The 21,087-nt window shown below is 43.9% G+C and overlaps 3 protein-coding genes across 3 annotated transcripts; 2 read left to right on the forward strand and 1 right to left on the reverse strand.

The window, feature by feature from the left end:
• The first annotated feature begins 413 nt into the window (after nucleotides 1-413).
• On the forward strand, nucleotides 414-2,619 carry MAGOH (mago homolog, exon junction complex subunit). Its single transcript, XM_009561892.2, has 5 exons — nucleotides 414-572; nucleotides 658-716; nucleotides 1,314-1,424; nucleotides 1,726-1,808; nucleotides 2,357-2,619. The coding sequence occupies exons 1-5, from the start codon at nucleotides 485-487 to the stop codon at nucleotides 2,454-2,456; spliced, it is 441 nt and encodes a 146-aa protein (XP_009560187.1). The 5' UTR covers nucleotides 414-484; the 3' UTR covers nucleotides 2,457-2,619.
• Nucleotides 2,620-3,724: 1,105 nt separating this feature from the next.
• On the forward strand, nucleotides 3,725-12,031 carry CZIB (CXXC motif containing zinc binding protein). Its single transcript, XM_054073489.1, has 8 exons — nucleotides 3,725-4,068; nucleotides 4,237-4,320; nucleotides 5,252-5,308; nucleotides 6,044-6,125; nucleotides 6,580-6,611; nucleotides 7,058-7,135; nucleotides 10,386-10,451; nucleotides 11,285-12,031. Exons 1-8 carry the CDS (start codon nucleotides 4,063-4,065, stop codon nucleotides 11,360-11,362), a joined length of 483 nt encoding a protein of 160 aa, XP_053929464.1. The 5' UTR covers nucleotides 3,725-4,062; the 3' UTR covers nucleotides 11,363-12,031.
• A 1,745-nt stretch (nucleotides 12,032-13,776) lies between these two features.
• Nucleotides 13,777-20,700, reverse strand: CPT2 (carnitine palmitoyltransferase 2). Its single transcript, XM_054072424.1, has 5 exons — nucleotides 20,539-20,700; nucleotides 18,798-18,878; nucleotides 18,593-18,699; nucleotides 15,213-16,517; nucleotides 13,777-14,326 (listed from the first exon to the last, which is right to left on the reverse strand). The coding sequence occupies exons 1-5, from the start codon at nucleotides 20,670-20,672 to the stop codon at nucleotides 13,995-13,997; spliced, it is 1,959 nt and encodes a 652-aa protein (XP_053928399.1). The 5' UTR covers nucleotides 20,673-20,700; the 3' UTR covers nucleotides 13,777-13,994.
• Nucleotides 20,701-21,087: the final 387 nt, after the last annotated feature.

Consider the following 21,087-nt stretch of genomic DNA (forward strand, 5'->3'; position numbering starts at 1 on the left):
CCTAGCGCTTCTACGCGAATCTCACCGGGTCTGTGCCAGCTGTACGGCCAAGCCTTTGCCTTGGAGACGCGACCCTCGCGCCCCAACTGGCGCTGCGGGCACAGAAGGCGGGACGCGCACCGACCAGTACCGCCCCGCCCACCGTCCCCGCCGCCCGCCAGGGGGCGCCCGCAGCTCTGCCCGCCCCGCCCTGCCGGGCCAATCGCAGCCAGGAGCGCGCCCCGCTCTGACCAATCAGAACGAGGAGCGCGCTCCGGACAGCGGTGCTGCAGGGCCAATCGCAGCCAGGAGAGCGCCCCGCTCTGACCAATCAGAGCGAAGAGCTCCCCTCGACCGGCAGTGCAGTCTGGCCAATCAGCGCGAGGAGAGCGCCCCGCCCCTCCGTGCTGCCGGACCAATGGGAGCGAGGAGCGCGCCCTGCCCGGCCGTGACGCGCTACGCGCGCGCCGCTGCGCGCAGTGCATGCTGGGGCGGTGGCGGGACCATGGCGAGCGATTTCTACCTCCGCTACTACGTCGGGCACAAGGGCAAGTTCGGCCACGAGTTCCTCGAGTTCGAGTTCCGGCCCGACGGTGAGAGAGGCGGGCGGGACCGGGCGGGCGGGGGTCGCGCTCCCCGCGGGCGGGCGAGGGGTAACGGCCGGGCTGTCTTCGGCAGGGAAGCTGCGCTACGCCAACAACAGCAACTACAAGAATGACGTCATGATCCGAAAGGAGGTGAGGGTGGAGGGAACCGGGGCTCTGGGCAGCGTGTTGGGACCCCCTTTTGCCCCCTTCATGGCTGGGTCTTGGGATCCCTTTTTCCCCCCTCTTGTGGCTGGGTCTTGGGATCCTCTTTTTCCCCCTCTCGTGGCTGGCTCTTGGGATCCCCTTTTCTGCCTCTCGTGGCTGGGTCTTGGGATCCCCTTTTCCCCCTCTCGTGGCTGGGTCTTGGGATCCCCTTTTCCCCCTCTCGTGGCTGGGTCTTGGGATCCCCTTTTCCCCCTCTCGTGGCTGGGTCTTGGGATCCCCTTTTCCCCCTCTCGTGGCTGGGTCTTGGGATCCCCTTTTCCCCCTCTCGTGGCTGGGTCTTGGGATCCCCTTTTCCCCCTCTCGTGGCTGGGTCTTGGGATCCCCTTTTCCCCCTCTCGTGGCAGGGTCTTGGGACTTCCCCCTGGGGCAGGGTCTGGGCTTGCTCCCCCTGGCAAGTTCTCCGCTCATACCCCCCCCCGGGTCGGGGTCTGGGCAGTGCCCACGGCAGGGTGTTGGGACCCTCCCCAAGGCAGAGTCTGGGCAGTGCCAGGCCGCTGTGCCACGCTGTAGCGCTGTTTGTAGGCCTACGTGCACAAGAGCGTGATGGAGGAGCTGAAGAGAATCATCGATGACAGCGAAATCACCAAAGAGGATGATGCGCTGTGGCCGCCTCCCGACAGAGTTGGTCGCCAGGTTAGTGCACAAGTCTTTTCTGATGACTGCTTTAATTATCGTATCTTACCTCATTAGAAGCGTAACTGAACTGTTTCTTTACATCAGTATTGCTTCTAGCCAAGAGGGAAACAAACACTATTTTAAAACCTGCGCAATGCCCAAATGGTGATTCAGTTCAGAGAGTCAGTATGATCCACAGACCCACTGCATTCCATACCTTTGTAATAACCATGGAGTAGCCATCTTCTCAATATTTCAGTATTTCTATAGCTAATACCGTAAAGTGGTATTTGACTTCCTACAACCTTTTATTTTTCAGGAGCTTGAAATAGTAATCGGTGATGAGCACATCTCCTTTACGACGTCAAAAATCGGTTCACTCATTGATGTAAATCAATCCAAGTACGTGCTCCACTTTTTTATGTTGCTGTTGTCTTTATGTAACAAACTGTCTGGTTATTAGGTATTCTATATTCTTTGTAAGTACAAATCTGTTCTGGGGGCATACAGGCCCTGTTTCCATGTAATGTACCAAATGCTTTTGGATTGGGTCATTTACACATGCAGTTTTCAAACCTGCTGAAAGCTGACTTCCCTGTAGGAAACCCCTGACACATTCCAAGACTGAACCAAACTGTTATCGGCCTGCCTGCACCAGTGTCTCTGTGAGAACCAAGACTTGGATTCTCACATAAGCCAAAAAGACTTGATATGATGTTTTGTAAATGTGAAGTGGTGTTACTACTTGCTTTCATGATAAAAATGCACGATTTGTCAAGACTTAAAGCTTGCAGACTTGGATATATCAATCACAATGAAACAAATCTGTTAATATCTAAGATGACCTCTGACAAGTCTCCCAGTAGGCTTTGTTATTTTTCAATAGGTTAGTTCTCTTAGAACAGCAGTCTAACCTTTTTTTTTCCCTTTCCTTCTGTTGTGCACTGCAGGGATCCAGAAGGCTTGAGAGTGTTCTACTACCTGGTCCAGGACCTTAAGTGTCTAGTCTTCAGTCTTATTGGCCTACACTTCAAGATTAAGCCAATTTAAATCAAACAAACTGAAGTTTGTATTGCAGTATCGGGGTGGGAGGGAGGAACGGTGTTTCAATTTGTGGCTTTTTCTGGCCCAAAGCTTTTATGTATGTTAGAATTTTTTTTTTTACAAACTGTCAGTGACTATCTTAATAAAATGGTGAGATCTGTATTTTTAATTTATAAGTTTGGGTGAGAAACTGACTTCCTCACAGTTCTGTGGTCTTGGTACCTTCAGGGTATGTTACTTCACTTGTATCACACAAAGCCATATTTCACCTCTCTATCTGTGCAGCAGTAGAAAATGAAATTGTCTGGCTCTGTGAAATGAGAATTTTGCCAGCTGTCAAGACAAACTTTTGTTACTCTCTGGAGTTGGATATTTATTGGCCAGCTCAACTATGCAAAACAAGCGAAGCCCTGACTCTGCATGTGATAACTGGTTACAGCAAGGCCACATGTCAGCTTCCTAACAGCGTGCTGTGCTGATATCCCATTTGCTTTTGGAGCGGAAGTGGAGTGACCTGGAGCCATCCAGGATCTTCACCCATATACCTACATCCAACTTTAGAAAAACTGAACTCGGAAGCAGTGTAGAATGTATTTAGTTAAGCTCTAGACTAGCAGATTAAGAGACTTGGAGGACCAAATTTTAAAGCGGCAGTTTTTGTAAGGCTTGTGGGAGAACTCTCGATCTGAGGATCTGAGAGCATTCCCCACAGCAGCTCTGCCAAAATGTGCCTTTGCTTTCTCTAGCACCTCTTTGTCCTAAAGCAGCAGCCAGTGTGATTAAAAGATCATAGTCAATTGACTTTTTTTAAAAAGGTGAAGCTGTCTAACCCCTACTACCTGTGCCAGCACCGCCTCTTGCCACGGGCAGTGTCTGCCTTTGTGTCTAGCCTTCCTGCTTCCCGGCCACCATAAAATCATTGAGGTTGGAAAATACCTCTAAGATCATCCAGTTCGGCCATCAGCCCAACACCACTGTGCCTACTGAACCATGTCCTGAAGCCACACATCTACACACTTTTTTAACACCTTCGGGGGGGGGGACGGGACTCCACTACTTCTCTACGCAGCCTCTTCCAGTGCCTGATAACTGTCATGAAGAAATTTTTCCTAATACTCAATCTGAACCTCCCTTGGCACAACTTGAGGCCATTCCATCTCGCCCTGCCATTTGGGAGAAGAGGCCACCACCCACCTCACTACACCCTCCTTTCAGGCAGTTAATAGAGAGCGATGAGGTCTCCTCTCGGCCTCCTTTTCTCCAGCCTAAATAACCTCAGTTCGCTCCGCCGCTCCTCATTTTTCCTCCAGCCCCTTTGCCAGCTTCATTGCCCTTCTCTGCACACGCTCCAGGCCCCTTCTTGGAGCGAAGGGCCCAACACCGAACCCAGGATTCGACGTGCGGCCTCACCAGTGCAGGGGGAGCCCCCTTCCCTGCTCCTGCTGCCCCCGCGGCTGATCCCGGCCCGGAGCTGGCGCGCGTGGCACCCGGGCGCTGCCGGCTCCCGCAGGGCCCTCTGCAGGCAGCGCTGCAGCCGCTCCGCGAGGGGGCGCTGTGCGGCCGGAATCCCGCGAGAGGCGGCGGAGACCGGAAGCGCCCGCAGCACCGGGGCATGGGGGTACGGGGGGCTGGGGGTACGGGGGGGCGGGCTGGGCAGAGCCAGGCCCAACCGAGCCGGGCCGGGCCGAGCCGAGCCGGGCTGAGCTGAGCCGAGACCTGCCGTGCCGAGCCGAGCTTAGCCAAACGGAGCTGAGCTGAGGGCCTCTCGCTGCCTTTTGCCTTGCAGAGGATCGGGCTGCAGCTGCGCGCCACCCTGGAGAACATCACCCGTCTGCGGGCCGAGGGAGAGGACTTCCGATGGTACCTGAAGGTGCGGCGCTGGGGCTGCAGGGGCCGTGTCAGCCTGGGGGCACCGGGCCTGAGGGCCTGTGGGGGGAGCATCACGTCATGTCACATAACATCACATCACGTCATGTCATAGAATCCATAGCATCATAGGATGGTTTGGGTTGGAAGGCACCTTAAAGAATATCCAGTTCCACACCCCTGCTATGGGCAGGGACATCCCACTGGATCAGGCTGCCCAGGGCCCCATCCAACCGGGCCTTGAACACCCCCAGGGATGGGGCAGCCACAGCTTCCCTGGGCAACCTGTGCCAGTGCCTCACTGCCCTCATCATGAGGAATTTCTTCCTAATGTCTAATCTAAATCTTCCTCCTTCCAATTTATAGCTATTCCCCCTTGTCCTATCACTGCATGCCCTTGTCATGTCATGTTACATCACGTCATGTCATGTCACGTCACATCACGTTATGCAGCTTATCCAGCGATGCGGTGTTCTTCCAGCGCAGGCAGGCTGCTACAGAAGCAACCAGTGTGATGGGGTAACTATGGATACATGCTTGCTAATCCGTGCATTACATTATAAGTTAGTTTGCAGTGGGAAGCCTTAAGTGCAAGTATCGGTCAATGCCTCCACTTGCCGAGGTGGCTGGCAATCCAATAGCCATTAGCAGGTGATGTAGGCAGATGGTGAGATGCGCTGTTCCCATCTTTTATTTTGTGGCTGTGCTTCATAACACGCTTTCCATCCACAGCATCCAGAACAGAGCCTCTGCAGCTGCCATACCAACCAGGTCGAGTCAGCTCATGGGCCTTTTGGGATAGACAGCAAACAATACCTCCCTTCAGCTCCTCTCAGCAGCACAACAGCGGGGATGGCAAATCCGGAGGGCTCACATCAGCTCCTGCAGCTTTTTAATCCCTGATTTAAATTCTCTGATTTATGTTTATTTTTCAGCTGAAATGTGGGAACTGTGGTGAAGTTTCTGAAAAATGGCAGTATCTGCGATTGATGGTACGTCTCCCTGTTGTAACCCACATCGGAACAAGAATGAGAAAACAAAACTGCCTCTTACATGCAAGGGTGTTAGCGTCAGGGATGTGACAACATGTACTTTAGATAAGACAATATTTTAATAGCTTTCCGCATTCAGGAAATGCCATAGTCCAGGTTAAAAAATATTTGGAGACTGTTTATTGAAATCTGCCATTGACTGTTGGTGACAAAGTACTTTGGAAAACTGCCTTTCTGTAAAAATATCATTTGAAAACAAATTTTGATAGCAAAATAAGGTTTTGCCTGTAGCATATTTCTCTGATGCTAATGGCATCTTTCCGGGGAAGTTTAGGTAATTCGAGGTGAGTTAAGCATGCAAAATTAGTGTTTGGAAACTGAAAAAGCAGGATAAAATTTGTCGAGGATGAGAGAAGGTTCCATTCTTATGAATAATCAGCCCTTTTTGTGGCATGCTGCTGAATGGTAAGAATGCATTTTGAGGAATTAATGGAAGACGCCTATATGAGCAAGACATAACTATCCATTATTCCCTGTTTTAAGTCTAGAGCAGAATTGTTCTTTGATAGTCACAGCTTTCTGATTTGTACATCTGTTTTAAAAAAGCTTTCTTGTCGCAATGTTTTTAAGAAGTTAAAGACCATTGTGGCAGAAACTGCTTTATGTTTGCAGAGGTTTCCAGTGGCTCAGCTAGGGTGCAGTTAAAAATAATGGCTCTGTTGTCATGGCTTTTAGGACAGTGTTCCCCTGAAGGGAGGCAGAGGAAGTGCCACTATGGTGCAGAAGTGCAAGCTGTGCTCCAGGGAGAACTCCATTGGTATGTGCTTAGGAATTTTAGAGGCATCATCTGCTTTACGCTTTCCCTGCAAAATTTATTTTTTAGTCCTGGTTTTTGCTTAACACTGTTTGTAAAGTGCATTCACCAGGGGTTGTTTTCCCTGTACGCTTGAGCTCACAATTGTCTTGCTCATGAAGGAGACAGCAAGGCCTCCTGGTGAGTTCCGGTTTCTGCATGCTCCTATCTGTAATGTCACTTTACAAAAGCCGCCAGTTTTTTTTTGCATTAGTAGGGTAACAGAATGGCGTAATGTAAACTTCTCAGGAAAGGTGAGGAAAATTGAATCCTACCCTTTGAGATCCAGCTGCAGGTACTGCTTCGATACTTTGTATAAGACAACTTCTTGGAAGGAAGAAGCTGCTGCTAGGTTTGTGCTGAATAAAACTGAAGACTTAATGCCACTCACTTTTACACTTCTGATTTTTTTTTTTAGAGATTTTAAGTCAGACAATCAAGTCTTACAATGTAAGTTTGTTTCCTCTTTTATATAATGATTGAAAGATAAATAAGGATTAATAATATTTTGAGATTTTGCTTTATCGTCACATTCCTCTTTCAAGAACACAAATGCTGTTTTTCTCCCCTGACAGAAAATTGTCTCTTGTGGACTCCTTCACACAGTCTCAAGTGTAGAATAATCTGATGTATTTCAAGAGCAAACTACAGAATTGTATCAATCAAATTAGAGCCAATTTTATAATGCCTATATTAGTTTCCTTTCAAAGGCTTCCTTGTGGCAGATTAAGAAATGCTAGTTAATTATTACCTATTAAATGAGCCCTAGGATTTTGCTGTCACTCGGGACATCAGAGTTGATAGTACTGCCTTTAAAGTAATTCATTACTGGGCTAATGCTCATCACTGTCTGTCTTTATTAGATGAACACTAATGGTGTTCTGATTCAATTATAGGCTGAAGACAGCGAGAAATTCAAAACGATAGTAGAGTTCGAATGCCGAGGTCTGGAACCGGTTGATTTTCAGCCACAAGTGAGTTCTTGGCTTTGATTTGTTCCTCAGTTTTTAAGAACACTTCTTATAGACTCCAGAGTGACAAAAATCCACACTATTTGAAATGGTACTGCTCTTCCTGGAACATCCTAGATCTCCCCCGTTTTTCTTCTTCTCTGCGGTTCTTTCTTTTACTGCATTTAACTCAAAAAAAAGCCCCACAAGTAGCTAAAACTAACAACTCTGGTATTCTTTCTGCCAGTGAAATTTAAAATTAAACGCAACTTGGAGTCATATTCAGGTTACTGTACAGGTGACTCGGCACTGCTCATTTGAATTCATTTGAAAGGCCTTTGTTGCTCAGGTTATTCCAAAAGAGAGCCTTTCCCAAAGGGAAATTGCAAGAGTTCATATTTGGATAGCCACATTCAGGAGATTGCTTGATAAGTTACAGAGAGTCAGTGAAGTTCATGTTACAAACAGTCTTCAGTATGTGGCCTCTAAAAAAATCAAGTTTTCTTTGAGATTTGACATCACCAAAGCCATCAGAAATGAATGCTGGCATTTTTCCATTTGAAGCTTGAGCAGACAAAGACTGAAGATCGATGTCAGCTAGACTATTGCAAAGCACACCTGAAGGTTCAGAGTTAAAGGATTTGTTTCAGGCCAAGCCAGCCTTCAGTGATTCATTTGCCTGTGCATGGTCATGCTGTATGCAAGTTAACTCCCTACTATATTTAACCTATTATGCCAGTCGGATTAGGTGTAAATAGACTGACAAATACAAACCTGTTTTATCCTTCTCTCAGACTGTGACACTGTGGTAAGAAACCAACCAAAAAAGCTGATACAAATTCAGTATAAAAAAATCACCACTGCAGTGTGCTGCAGGAGGTCTGCTTCTGTTTATTTATTTATTGAAGTGAAGGCCTTTTTTTTGAGGAGCAGAATGCTTATTAGTTTATTCCCGTTTGAATTTCAGGCAGACCTAGGAACTTGCACTTCAAGAAAAATCTATGAGAATAATACACTGCATAGGAGATGTTTATAGCTCTGCACTCTAGCTGTCAGGTTTTATCTGCAGAACAAAGAATTCACAGCTGTAATAAAGCTTTTAATTTAATATTCTCAAATTTTGGTCTATGCACTCTATCTGAGAGTACACTTGAATCCCTGAGCAGATATTTCAGTGAATTTTCTGATGGCTAAATGAGTAAACATACAGACTTCTGGAGTTCCAAACAATTCTGTAATTTGCTCTATATTTGACATGACTGAAACCAGCCTGGCTTCCCACAACCTTAGATTTGGCTTTTAATGACCACCGAATGTAGCATATGGCCATAGTGTATTATTTTCTCTGTATTTTTTGATAACACAATACAGCCATACCTGAATTCAATTCAGAGCAGCTTAAGGCTTACGTGTCTTATTTAAAGTATAGTAGTTTTCACAAAAAAATAATTTGAGTCTGAAAGAGGAGAAAGTATCTTTTGATTCTCTGATATAAGCCCTCTTTTCCTACCTAGTAACAGCAACAAATTCAAACTAGATATTTGTGTGTTCTAATAATGGGCAAGGACTTTTTTTTCATGCAATTACTTATCTTTCTCGTTTAATATGCTTAAGTAGATACAGCTACTGCAAATCTGATGTACAGTTTTTTGGTTTTACTTAGGATAGTTCAGCTCCTTTCCTGTCCTTGCCCCTCAGATCAATGCTTCAATAAAACATAAAGGCTTCTTTATAAAATTTCTCTTAAATCTTCTTAAGTTTCTTTACTTTGTGGCACAACCAATAATTTCATTGGTAAAAAAAGTGTGGCAATTCCATGTGTTGTAAAGTCAAAGGCATTTCTACTGTTTTTATGTGTGTTTATGCTTTAGCTGTTGGTCACCAGAGGGCAGACAAAGTCACTGGCAGGGTCCAGCTCCCTTCTGCCCCGCCTTCCTGCACATATCCAACCAGTCTCTCCCTGACGCCAGAGATTTAAGAATGCAAGTCCCAATGACTGTCTGGTACAGAAGCTTGTAATTCCAATCACGTGGCTTTTTGTTCCTTGGAGGGCTGGTGAATATCTCCAGGTGGTGAAAGCAGGGCTTCTTTTATTTTTTTTTAGTGTTTGCTCTGTACTGCAGCTCTGCATTTTTGTCCCATAATGTTGATCTTCCCCTGCACCCTTAGCAGCTCCCTTGAGATGGGCTTCTGACAATTCTATAAAGGCCACGCTCACACTGTGCCTTGCAAATAGCTCTCCTGTTGTTACATCTGCCACGCCCTGTGGTTTATTTAACTCCCAAATGCTTAACCTTCCTTTCAAATCCCAAAATATTTTAAATTCAAGTGGCTTACTTCACATATTTTTCCACAGTTAAATGTCTGACTGGCACAAGTGGGGATTTCTTTATCAAAGTGCAAGTATAGCCACTCCTTAATAAAATTCTGCAGTTAGAAATGGGGGTGTAAGAAACTTTCCTGTTTGCTACAGAGATGGCTGAGATTTTTTTTTTATTTACTTTTAAAACTAATAAAACTTAATTTACAGCTTGATAGCTGGGACCTCTAAAATGAGAGTTATCCTATAGAAGATTAAACAGAACACATTGTTCTTGCACTATACCCGACTGGTATGCTGTTTCCTTCCTAGTGCTGTTCTCACCTTCAGCTCTTTAAAAACAGCAACAGTAACAGTGAAGAACTCTTCCCTTTGAAACAACTGTTTGGGTGTAATAATCTGTTCTTTCTGCCAGCTGATCCTTCTTCATGTAAAGCTTGCTAGTGACTTCTGTCCCTAAATCCAGTACAGGCTGTTCCTTCTCTAGTGTGGCTGGATCATCATGGATTCTGATGATCTAAACTATTAACTCCCTTCAACATTTTCTTTCTATTGTTTTGCTGCAGTGCAAGTTTATTATGAAGCTATTTTATACATAAAGCCTGTACGGATTCTGAACACAAATTAAGGGTATTACTAGTTGGATGATGGTACATAAAATTAGAAATTCAGATTTAACGTTACCTAGAATAGTTGGAAATACCTTTTGTTATGAAAAACCACCTAATTTTACTCTGTGGTTGCTTGGACTGGATTTTCCCAATTCACAAACAGGGTCACGCCCTTACACTGACCCTTAACAGGAAAGAGCTTGATCATACTTTCTACCTAATTTAAAAGATATACACTAAAAGTTTGTGCTGAGTTACTTTCTTTAAACATGTTTCAATGATCATATTTATTATTTTCCTGGTACAACTTATTCTTAAAAACTTCCTACAACTGTGTTTGCAGGCAGGGTTTGCTGCTGAAGGTGCAGAGTCTGGCACACCTTTCAATGACATAAACCTGTTAGAAAAGGTATGTTGTCTTTATTTCATTAAGAAATGTAATTATCTAGCATTCTTTCCTGAAGTCACAAGTCCAAACTAGACACCCTGCACACACAGGAGGCTAGTTTTGATCTTTCATGTAAGCACAGGAAAGCGGAGAGAGAAGCTAAACCAACTATGTACAACCAGCATTACCAACAGCGCCACTTTAGAAGAACACATTTGCTGGCTTAGCAGCTAACAAAGTTAGAAATGCAACTTTTCTTTTAAGTCACTCAGGAATTCCAGACAGCAAACACCTGGAATATTAAATGGCTGGGGTTATTCGGAGTGGTGGGCTGATTTTTCTAGAAGATGCCTGCACTTCTTCCTGTGCACAGAGATATTAAAAAGTAATATAAAGACAGTGTTCTTCAAAGCTCAGGATAATGACTCCAGCATTGCAAATCTTCCTTGGCTGTGAGCAGGAATCTCAAGGTCAAATCTGTTCCCTGGTATCCTACTTGGCAGGGATCTGCTTGTCTGCTTACTGACCTGACAAGGGTATTGAAAATGATAGATAATCCTTTCATCTGCTGTGGTTGCTGTCTTGTGCACTACAGGCTGTGAACTACATAAGGAAAAAAAAAACCCTAATCATTGTTCAGACCCTGACCCTGAAGCCCATTTAATTTCAGGCCAGTACACTTGTTTCTCTCAGAAAGGCAAACTTAGCTGAGTGACAGCACAGTGCTTTTTCACAGCAATCTAGGGCCCAAGGTTTGAGTAAGGCTTAGTTTCAGTTTGAATTCCAGTCTGTGTTTTAGACACTGTTGCTTTGTACCCTCTGTGACTAATACAGTGAAATCTTGTTTCCTTTAGGATTGGAATGACTATGATGAAAAAACAAAGGAATCTGTTGGAATCTATGAAGTTACCCATAAATTCATAAAATGCTGACATTCGTATCCCTAATAAATCTTGACATGCTTATTGATGAAGGAGCTGTACCCATCAGAGATGCAGCATACTCAAGAGTTACTTTTCACGTGGCTGTATTTCAGAAATGGAGTACAGTGAGTACTCACTGTCCCCAGGATGTCCTAATAAAATATTTGCCATAGAGAACTGTTGAGACGGTGTCAGTACAAACTGAGAACGGTATGAGCTTGACTGAACTGTGCCATTCTCTTAATGTTGTGTTCTTTGGGTATATATAGTTGTAAGGGACTGTAGCTTAACTATTGTATAAACAGTAACTACTTAGACAATTTATTGCCTGAAAGTTTTTAACAGCCTATCACCAAGATATTCACAAATGTGTATTCACATTTGATTCTCTAACATAAGCAAATAAGGTCTTTTCACTCATCACTCCTGTTGTCAGGAAATGGCTATGAGTGTTTGTAAAGGTACTGCGCACAAAGTTACATCTCTAATAGCTTCCTGACAGTTCAAGTAAAGACACTGAGATGAGTTTACTGAGAACGCTTAATAAGCTTTTATGCTATTGACACACATGGCTGTTATATCTTCTGAAAATCTGAGTATGGCATTAAGTAAACCTGAGTCATTTCTAGTTAAACTAAGACAGACTTTCTACTTCTTGGCAAGTGTGCTTACAATCTTGCCAGTTATTCTCATGTTTTGTTTTGTTTTTTTTTTAAATAAAAACACAAACCCCCAAAGCTGCCTTTAGTGAATTTCATTCAAAGACTTCCGGTCTTATTATTGTTTCCTGATACATTATTTTCCCCGCAAGTGATCCCCCTCCCTTTTTGTTAAATGAGCAAGAGCAATCATGCTAAGTTTTAAAGTAGGTTTTAAAATAATACTTTTAAACCGGAAAATAGAATAGCACATTGCAGGCTGCAATGGAAACAGCCTTGGCTAGGAAAAGTGTGTAAGCTTTTGGGCTTAGGTATTTAAAGCATGCCTCTCCCTTCTGTGGTTATGCTTCAAGATACAGTGTAGCTTATGCTTACTGTGATAAAGAAAAAAAGACACTGGGAGAACCTGGAAGATGATATATCCAAAGAAGAGTAAAGGCAAGTAGGTGTGTGAGCCTCTGAATCTCACGTGTCATATTCAACCAACGTGCTCGGACTTTTATGTCCTGCTAATATATTTAGTCATCCAGGACACAGTGGGCTGTGCTGAAAGACGTGAGCTGCCTGAGTTTTACAGAAGCAAGCACAGCTGTACTATTCAGCTCCAGAGAAAGACTCCTTGTTCCAGAGGAAAAACAGTGTAAGTCAGGAGGGTTTAAAAGGCAGAGGAGTTCAAGCTACACATACCGTAACACATTTTGTGTAAAAGGGGCTATCTCAGGCAAAGGGCATCTGTGTTGTGATCCCAGCATCTCTGAGCACCTTTGACTGACAAAGGTCCCTTCCCCTTTTGCTACCTTTTTGTAGCTGGCAGAGCCCCAGTTGTGAACAGCACAGAAGGGACTGTCTACATCAGTTTCATCTCACGTTCAAGGAATCACCAGGTTTTACTGATGTCCCTGTTCAAGGTCTCCTGCAATCTGTCAAAGAGTTCTGATAAGACTGAGGCTTCAGAACTTCTTCAAGAATCCCCAACGCATTAAAAGACACAACTCTAGGCACCAAGACTCTTGGCATTTGCTACAATAAATGACATCAAAAGTTCTAGCAGACAGAACAAGGAGAAAATAGGAAAACGTTCTGTTGAGGTTACTTTTCAACAGTAAGAGAATGTTTGGAGAGAGAGAACCCCAAAACATTAAGTTCAGTGATATTTAAGGCACAGGAGCACAGGTTTATGTAGCAAAACAAAAAGAGATACTGGACAGACTTTGGTATGGAAGGGGAGAGCCAACACCGCAGCACATTTTCAGTAGTAGTATTTTCAACCGTTAGAATAAATGAGTTATTGATAAAGGGACTTCCCATATGGTATAATTGAGATATGGCAATAAAAGAACTTTGTGGTTATTAACAGATAGCTTTATTACATTGCAGTCTTTTCCAGTCAATTTAACAACATAGTTGGTGATTACAGGTTACCTAAAGCCTCCCACTTCGTTCGTTCTTCTTTGTGGAAAGGCTTCAAGCAGCTGAGGAACAATCAGTTCCAATAATGATTCAAATTTAAAGAGAAAAGTAAGTGTGACAAGTTAGTAAGAAAGCTAACTGCAGGAGTGCAAAGATAACCATTCTTTTGTATTTAAAATTATTGCATATATTTTTTAAAAAAAATCAGACAGTTTCAGAGTGGTAATCACAGTGCTGTTGTCTGTCCGAACACCCATGGAACACGTTCTGAGTTCGTGAATTCAGTAACAATGCTTCCTATTTTAAACCATGTGTTTTAAGAACACATGGGTCTGTTAATTTTGACACTATGAATGTTTGTATCTCCTGAAACACGCATTCAAGGTCTGTACTGGATTTCTTTAAAATAGAGACACATTTCATAGTCAATTTAACAGTATTCAAGTTCAATAGAGAAAAATGAAGCCAATTAAGCTGGGCCATCTTAGCCACTTTGAACACTGATTATTATGCCCATTAGACATAGTCTGCATTTTGTAAAGCAATTGTAAAGTATTCCAACATTTTTATGGCTAACTACTGATTTTCTTGCCTTTTAAAACGTTAAAGATATCCTCTAGTGACTTGTATACACACTGTAGGAATTCTTCACCATTCCTAGTTGGGTAAGAGGAAACATTACAACCTATCCAGTCTTCATGTACCTGATATCCTACTCCAAAACCATCAGGCACCACTGGGCCAAACCCTCCTAGTTGCACAGCTGGGCTAAGCAACGTGCTTGTCGAAATGATGTTGTGATTAAGCCGAGCATAAGCTTGATCTTGATAGAAATCGGGCAGTGCAATACCTTTGGATAAGGCTAAATAGCGCAAGCTGAAGAGATGCCTGTCAAATCCCTGACCTGTAAAATAAAACCACAAGTATTAGAGAGATGTAAGATTTTTGTGGGAAGTAAACTCACTTATTTTGACATCACATTGCTTTTCAGACACAAAAAAAGAGAACAGAACTGGGGTTTATTTTTGTATTAGCAGGAATTTTCAGAACACGGACTGTCTGCACTTTTAATGCACATATCCTAGGGAATAAGGGCTTACTGTTTTACTGTTAGCCTCAACTGGGAATCAGGATAGTAAACAGAAGTGCAATCTTAACAGACCATTTTAATAATACATTGCATTCTTTGATTAACTATTTATCTGAACATATCCAGGTTTTTTAAAACAGGGCTTTCTTAAAATTTATAAACATAAGGAGGCGAATCTTAGAGTTTACGGGGTAATGTTCAACAGTTAATTTTACTGAAACAATATAACAAATTATGCTTCTGAGAAGGGTAATCCAAAAGAAAGCATAGAAAAGTAACAGGAGTAGCACAGCCAAAGAATCAGTTTGATGTGGACGTTGTTAAAGCCTTTATCCCCCACAGGGATAAGATAGTAACTCCTCAGACATAAAGCCAAATTCTTGGTTGCCCTGGAGAGTACAATACACACCAAGTATTTCCCAAATCTTCAAATAGCCCAGCTGCTATGACGACAAAAACTAAAGTACAAAAAATTCTCAGTATATGAACAGTGAATTGAGAAACAGAGAGGCATCCTCCTTCATCCAGAAACCAAGAGAATATACTTTGAACTGCAGCCTTCTGCTACTGGTTTTGTCAAGTTTACATTAACATTAGACCTCCATCAAGATTAAATGATTTGGCTGTGAAGTAAATGTTTACAGCAACCTTAATAAGACATATTAGTGCAAAAGCAAGTTTTTGATATATTCCTACTTACCCATAGCAGCTTCCTTTGTCAAATGACCGTGGTATTTTGAGCACTCTTCTATCAACTTCCGAAGCTCTTCTGTGCTATGTTTGGATGGCTCCTTGACAAAAGCCTCTGAACATTTCTTTGTATGGACTGAAGCAGGACGTATAGTTTCTGTACGACCATGTTTGAAAGCTGCAGTACTACAAGACTCGTATGTAGCAACAGTCTGATTGTATTGTCGAAGGAAAGCCATCTGGAAAGCAAGCTGAGCCACACTATCTGGGCTTACCTTCTTCTGCTTTAGAAGGTCCTTGCCCCCTTCAGAGAACTGAATCATATTAACAGACAGTGCTTCTACAGTGGCATCGAATTTCTGTTTGGCTTTGGTAATTCCTGCTTTTAAGGCATCATTCAGCTTAAAGTCAAGCTTCTGCACTGCTCTGGAAGAGTCTACTGATGCAGGCTGAGACTGGGGGCCGACAGCTGGTGCCTTGGTGCTGTCTTTAAAAACCTCGTTCTGAAACCTGAGCACAGCCACGCCATCTCCCCAGGAATGTTCAAAATTAATTCCTGCAGTGCCATCCTTGGTTATGATAAGATTGAATGATTTGTCATACCAGCGGTTAGCACCATCTCCATGCAACATAGTGTGGGACAAGTGCACAAAGTCTTTAATGGGAAAATCATCTAAACTTAAACAAAACAGAGCAGAGTCTACTTTTTTAAGAGCTTCTTCATTGCCAGTATCCAGCAGATTCTTTCTCAGCAATGCCCACGTATCTCGGTTTTCACTGGAGAGGTAGCCAAGGGGGAAGGCTGGAGCTGGACTGTTGTCACTAAGGATGTATTTCAAGTGTGCTTGTATTTCAGAAGGTTTCAACATATTTCCATCTTTATCAATAACATCAAATATATAAAAATTACCATTTCTCAGTACCAGTAAATGTTTTGCCTTTTCATCTGTATAGAGCTCATCTCTGTTGAGTTTAGGCAGACGTGTAGAATTGAAAAGCCTGAAGTACTGAGACATATCTAGGGGGTATGCATTGACCATGTAGGCACCAAACCAAGAAAGTGAAGAAGGCACAAATCGGATAATTTTTTTAAAGATCTCAGTATCACTTTTTTCTGGATTGAGGTGAAAAACCTCTGGTTCAAGATAACCAGCTCTGAAAGTCTTCATAAAACGTATAGCAGAAACAGTCATGTTTGTAGCTCGTAGGAGCTGATCGTTATATTCAGGTTTTGGATCAGGATTAAAAGACATAAAGGCATTAAAATTCAAAACAACAGGTTCACGGGCTTTTAGGTACATGTCAAACCAGGGACCTGAAAGGGAGAGTTGAGAAACAGGTCAGAACATAAAAGCAGCTTACTGAGTCAGACCAGAGGTTCATGGAGTCAGTGTCCCACTCCCAACAGAGGTCATGAATAAACACCTACTGAAGTGGATACAAACAGGATAAGCATATGCAGCAATTCCCCCAAGGATTCCCCAATCTCCAGTTATGAAGAAAGGTACTGTTGGCTAATTGTAAAAATACTGCATTTGAAGCAATCCATATCACGACTGTCAATGTCACTGGCAGCAAGGGCCAGCTGCCATGTTTTCTACATGGCTCGGTGATAAACCGTAACTCCTGTGACACAATGCAGCTCCCCAGCACCATATTTTGGTGCACACCTCACATCTGGAGTGGAATATGCCTTTACTTACTCTTAAGCTATTGAATTCTGCAACTGTCTGTCATTGAGAGCATGCTTCTCTTTAGAACCACCTTTTTTCTGATCCAGTGTTTCCCTCATTCCTGGAAGCATTGCTCCACCTACATTTTCTGTCTTACATTTCCACCACCTTCCTCTCTATCCACTAAAACAATCAGCACTCTTGATACTGATGCATTACCATCAGTCTCTCAAGCTGGCAAAAAGACAAGGTTAGAGGAGACCTCATGGTTATTCTTCCAGGCCCAGAACAGACTTAGGAAAGCAGAGTTACATTTTATACCTACAGGTATTTCAGACAGTCTGACAGCATATCAAAACTCATGAATGTGACCCAAAAGGTTTGTGCTTGCTAAAACCAAGGGAATCAATCATGGTTCTAAAAAGTAGTTACACCTTTACACCTGCCTATGAGTAAATGAAAATCCGTGGGGTGTAGGCGGAGAAGGGATTTTTTTTAAGTAGGTTCTATTTCATAATCATTAACTTCCAACTCAGCAAGCTGTGGTATTGCACACTGACTGGATGCAGACAAAGGAAGCAAGTGCTCACCAACTTCACCTCGAGGCAGCTGATGTATTAAAAATTATTATTCCAAGCCTGGATCAGCCCAAGAATGGCAATGGGTAACTCAATGACCTAAATTACAGCTTTAAATCCAGGCCCTTACAGGTGAGTAACTAGTATTTATCTACAGTTTTAAAACCACATCTGTCATCATCACATAGTCTTTTAGACTTGAAAGTCCAGGGTGGAGGCAAACACAGATACTCTTAGAAATCAATTTCAAGTAGAACAGGTCTTTTATGAGGCCTAAAAAAGAATAATATCTAAACAAAAAGGAATACAAACAACCCAAAATTAACAGGCACAAAGCAGCACGCTGGTTCATGTGGACAAACACCATAAAGCAGTCAGTTAAAACCCCAGATGTTGTTCAAAGTGAATGAAAGTAAAAGGTAACAAATCAATCAGCAGCTTTTGTGAAATGATCTCGTATTCTCTACAGAATTTGTGGCAGCTAACACCCTTACAGGTAGTCTCAATGGATAACCAGGACAGAAGTGAATTTGCTGGGCAACATGTGAACTTCTGCTTCCACAGATATTTGAGTATTTCCACCTCTGTTGCTATCAATCCAATACTTTCATAAGCAGACACTTGTACTTGGATGTCAGTGGAAGCAATAATAAGGAAGAATGATAAAAAACTATACACAGACTCTCCCTTTCCTAATTTGTTTTTCTTTATTCTCATCTTCCTCTTTCTCTCATTCCTTTTCTTTTGCTCTTTAAAAGAACGCAGTTTTGTAGTTTTGAGAGGGTTAAGTCTAGAGCATTGACCACTTCTGCCTCCCAAAGCTTAGTCATGTTCTCTTACTCCCTCTCAGAGTTCAATTTTCTTGCTTAATAACTTGAAATAATATGAAAGTGATTGTTTTAGCTGCCTTAAGGAACTTACCAGTTAAGCTCCTCTACTAACATAAATAGGGCATTCTTAGTTCCACCAGTCTGAGAATTTGCTCAAATACAGTCACAGGCAGCATTCACAGCATGTTATTCCAAGCTTATGTAGCAGAGAATTTCAGCTTCAGCCTATTTTATAGGCAGCACTATGAGCTGTCTGTTACCAAGCGTGATTGTCTGCAGACTCCTTCTATATCCCGTAGGCCAACTTACCTGTGATGTAACTAGTATGCTTGTTCTGATTGTCTTGAGCAACCAGTTGCTCATGCAGCTCTTTTCCAATTCCCTTTTCAAAGCTATGAGCAAGTTCTTCAGTTTTCCTAGAGCAATCAATAAAAGAGTCAAAATTCTGTCATAACAACACTTGGCTTTGAAGCAGCACATGATACTGCAGTACCTGTCTCTTGTTTGTCCATACCTGAACTGGTCATCACTTAAAAGCGGTTTCTGGGCATTCAGATACCTCTTAATTGTATCTTCTAGTTTGGGAACTGGCAGTCTGAAGGAAACGGAACAGAGAGACAAGCTCTTTATGAGCAATGGTACCAACGAAGCCTCAATTTCAGCCTCTACTACTACACAGTCGTCTCCCTTTGCCTCCCCTCTTCCCCATCCTTTCTTATACCTCAATATTATCCAAAAGTTTCTTGTGGCAAAAGAAAAGAAAGGGAATAGACAGACAGGTAATCACAGCTTAAGGTTATAGGGAAAAAAGGCAGAAAGCACCTTGACTGTCTAGTTACAAAGGTATCGCAGTGAAGGGTCTCAATGGTGATATGAACAGTTGCACAGAGAAGCAGCTGTGCAGAAGGAATGTTCAGTTCAGCTGCCACCGCTGCATGGAGACCTCCCCTCACTGCTGGGTGCTGAATATCCTGTCTTTCTGGCCAACCTCCTAACCAGCAACTTCGTCATCTTCTTCTAAGCGTAAACATGAAAATGCTTTCCTTACTATAAAATCACCTGTTACCCTCATGGAGGTTACTCTGAAACCTGACAGGATGTTTCATCAAAAGGCCTACAGTCATATTTACGCTTCAAAGAACAGAATGGTTCTTCCCCCCTGTGACATGGGAAGAGCATATGCAACAAACACGCAGCAACACACCCAAAGCATGCTGTGCAGACACCAGTGATATCGAAAATGCCAGCAAATAAACTCTCTAAGACTTGTTTTGGAGTTTAAGAAAATGAGCGTCCTTTACCAGGCCTGGGCAACATGAGGGAGTGATCTCCACCAATTGTGTGCAGCGAAACAAGAGCTGGGGACAGAATATATTTCCCACTTACAGGCATATCTATTCATTTTTCATATTTTCAGAAATTTTATGCATGTCCTATTATTTTCCAAGGACTAGTTCTAATGTTAGTATCAAATTTCACAACAATCAAGACTCTTGCTGATCCGGATCTTAGAAGCCATCTCTCTGCCTGACCTTGCATTTGTGATAGGGAGAGACTGCAAACAGAGGTGATCACAGAAGAGACACCTGCTCAGCACAGATCATACTTCATACATCACACAAGACGTTATCACCTCCAAAGAATGAGCAGTGTCTGGAAAAGAAGAGGGCCTAGAAGAAAGCTGTGAAGGGACCTTTTTACAAGGGCATGTAGTGATCAGACAAAGGGGAATGGCTTCAAATTGTGCGGGGGAAGATTTAGACCAGACGTAGAAGTTCTTCACAATGAGGGTGGTGAGGCGCTGGCACAGGTTGCCCAGGGAAGTTGTGGCTGCCCTATCCTTGGAGATGTTCAAGGTGGGGTTGGACAGGCCTTGGAGCAGCCTGGTCTGTGGGAAGTGTCCCTGCCTAGGGCAGGGGGGATGGAACTGGATGGGCTTTAAGGTCTCTTCCAACCCAACCCACTCTATGATTCTATGAAAAACACTGCTCGAAAGAAAACACGCCATTAGAGGGACATTCTGTCTAACTTTCAAGAAACACAATTACTTAGATGAAACTTTAGCTTAAATATAAAAATATTCCCCTTTTTCTAACAGTCGCTACTTCTGGTATCACCAGGGGGGCATTTCTCTGCTTGCTCCTCACAGCGTCCCCCCCGTGTCCCCCCATCCCTCCCCGCCCCGTGTCCGTCCCCGCCGCCCCAGCCTCGTTCCGTGCCGGCGTTCAGGGGAGCGGCGAGCGTTCCGGCCATACCTGGGCAGGCTCTTCTGGTAGTGCATGGTGGGCACGATGCTGCGGTGCAGGTACTCGGCAACGCCCGCGCTGCTGCAACCCCGCCGCCAACACCCCACCACCCTCCGCCTCAGCAGCTGCCTCCCCGCCATCATGCCCGCGTCATTGCCCCGCGAGCGCACCGCGCCCCCCGGTCCCGCCCCCTCACTGCCCCGCCCCCACCCGAACCCCGGCCCCGCCCCTCCCCAGGCCCCGCCCACTCCAGGCCCTGCCGCCAGGCACCTCCCACTCTGGCTCCGCCCCGGCCCCGCCTCCAAAGAGCATCTATCCGAACCGTGTGTTACAGTATAAAATAGAACGTAAATACACAGCTGTGTGGTACTGATAGCGAAAATGCCTGCGAATACAACTCTCTGAGACTGGTTTTGGAGCTTTAGAAAGCGAGCATCCTTCAAGGCTGGAGAATGGAGGATTGGAGCACCTTCCATACAAGAACAGGCTGAGAGAGTTGGGCTTGTTCAGCCTGGAGAGGAAACCTTATAGCGACCTTCCAGTGCCTGAAGGGGCTAC

The sequence above is a fragment of the Cuculus canorus genome, chromosome 8, assembly GCF_017976375.1.
Source record: "Cuculus canorus isolate bCucCan1 chromosome 8, bCucCan1.pri, whole genome shotgun sequence".
NCBI lineage: Eukaryota > Metazoa > Chordata > Aves > Cuculiformes > Cuculidae > Cuculus > Cuculus canorus.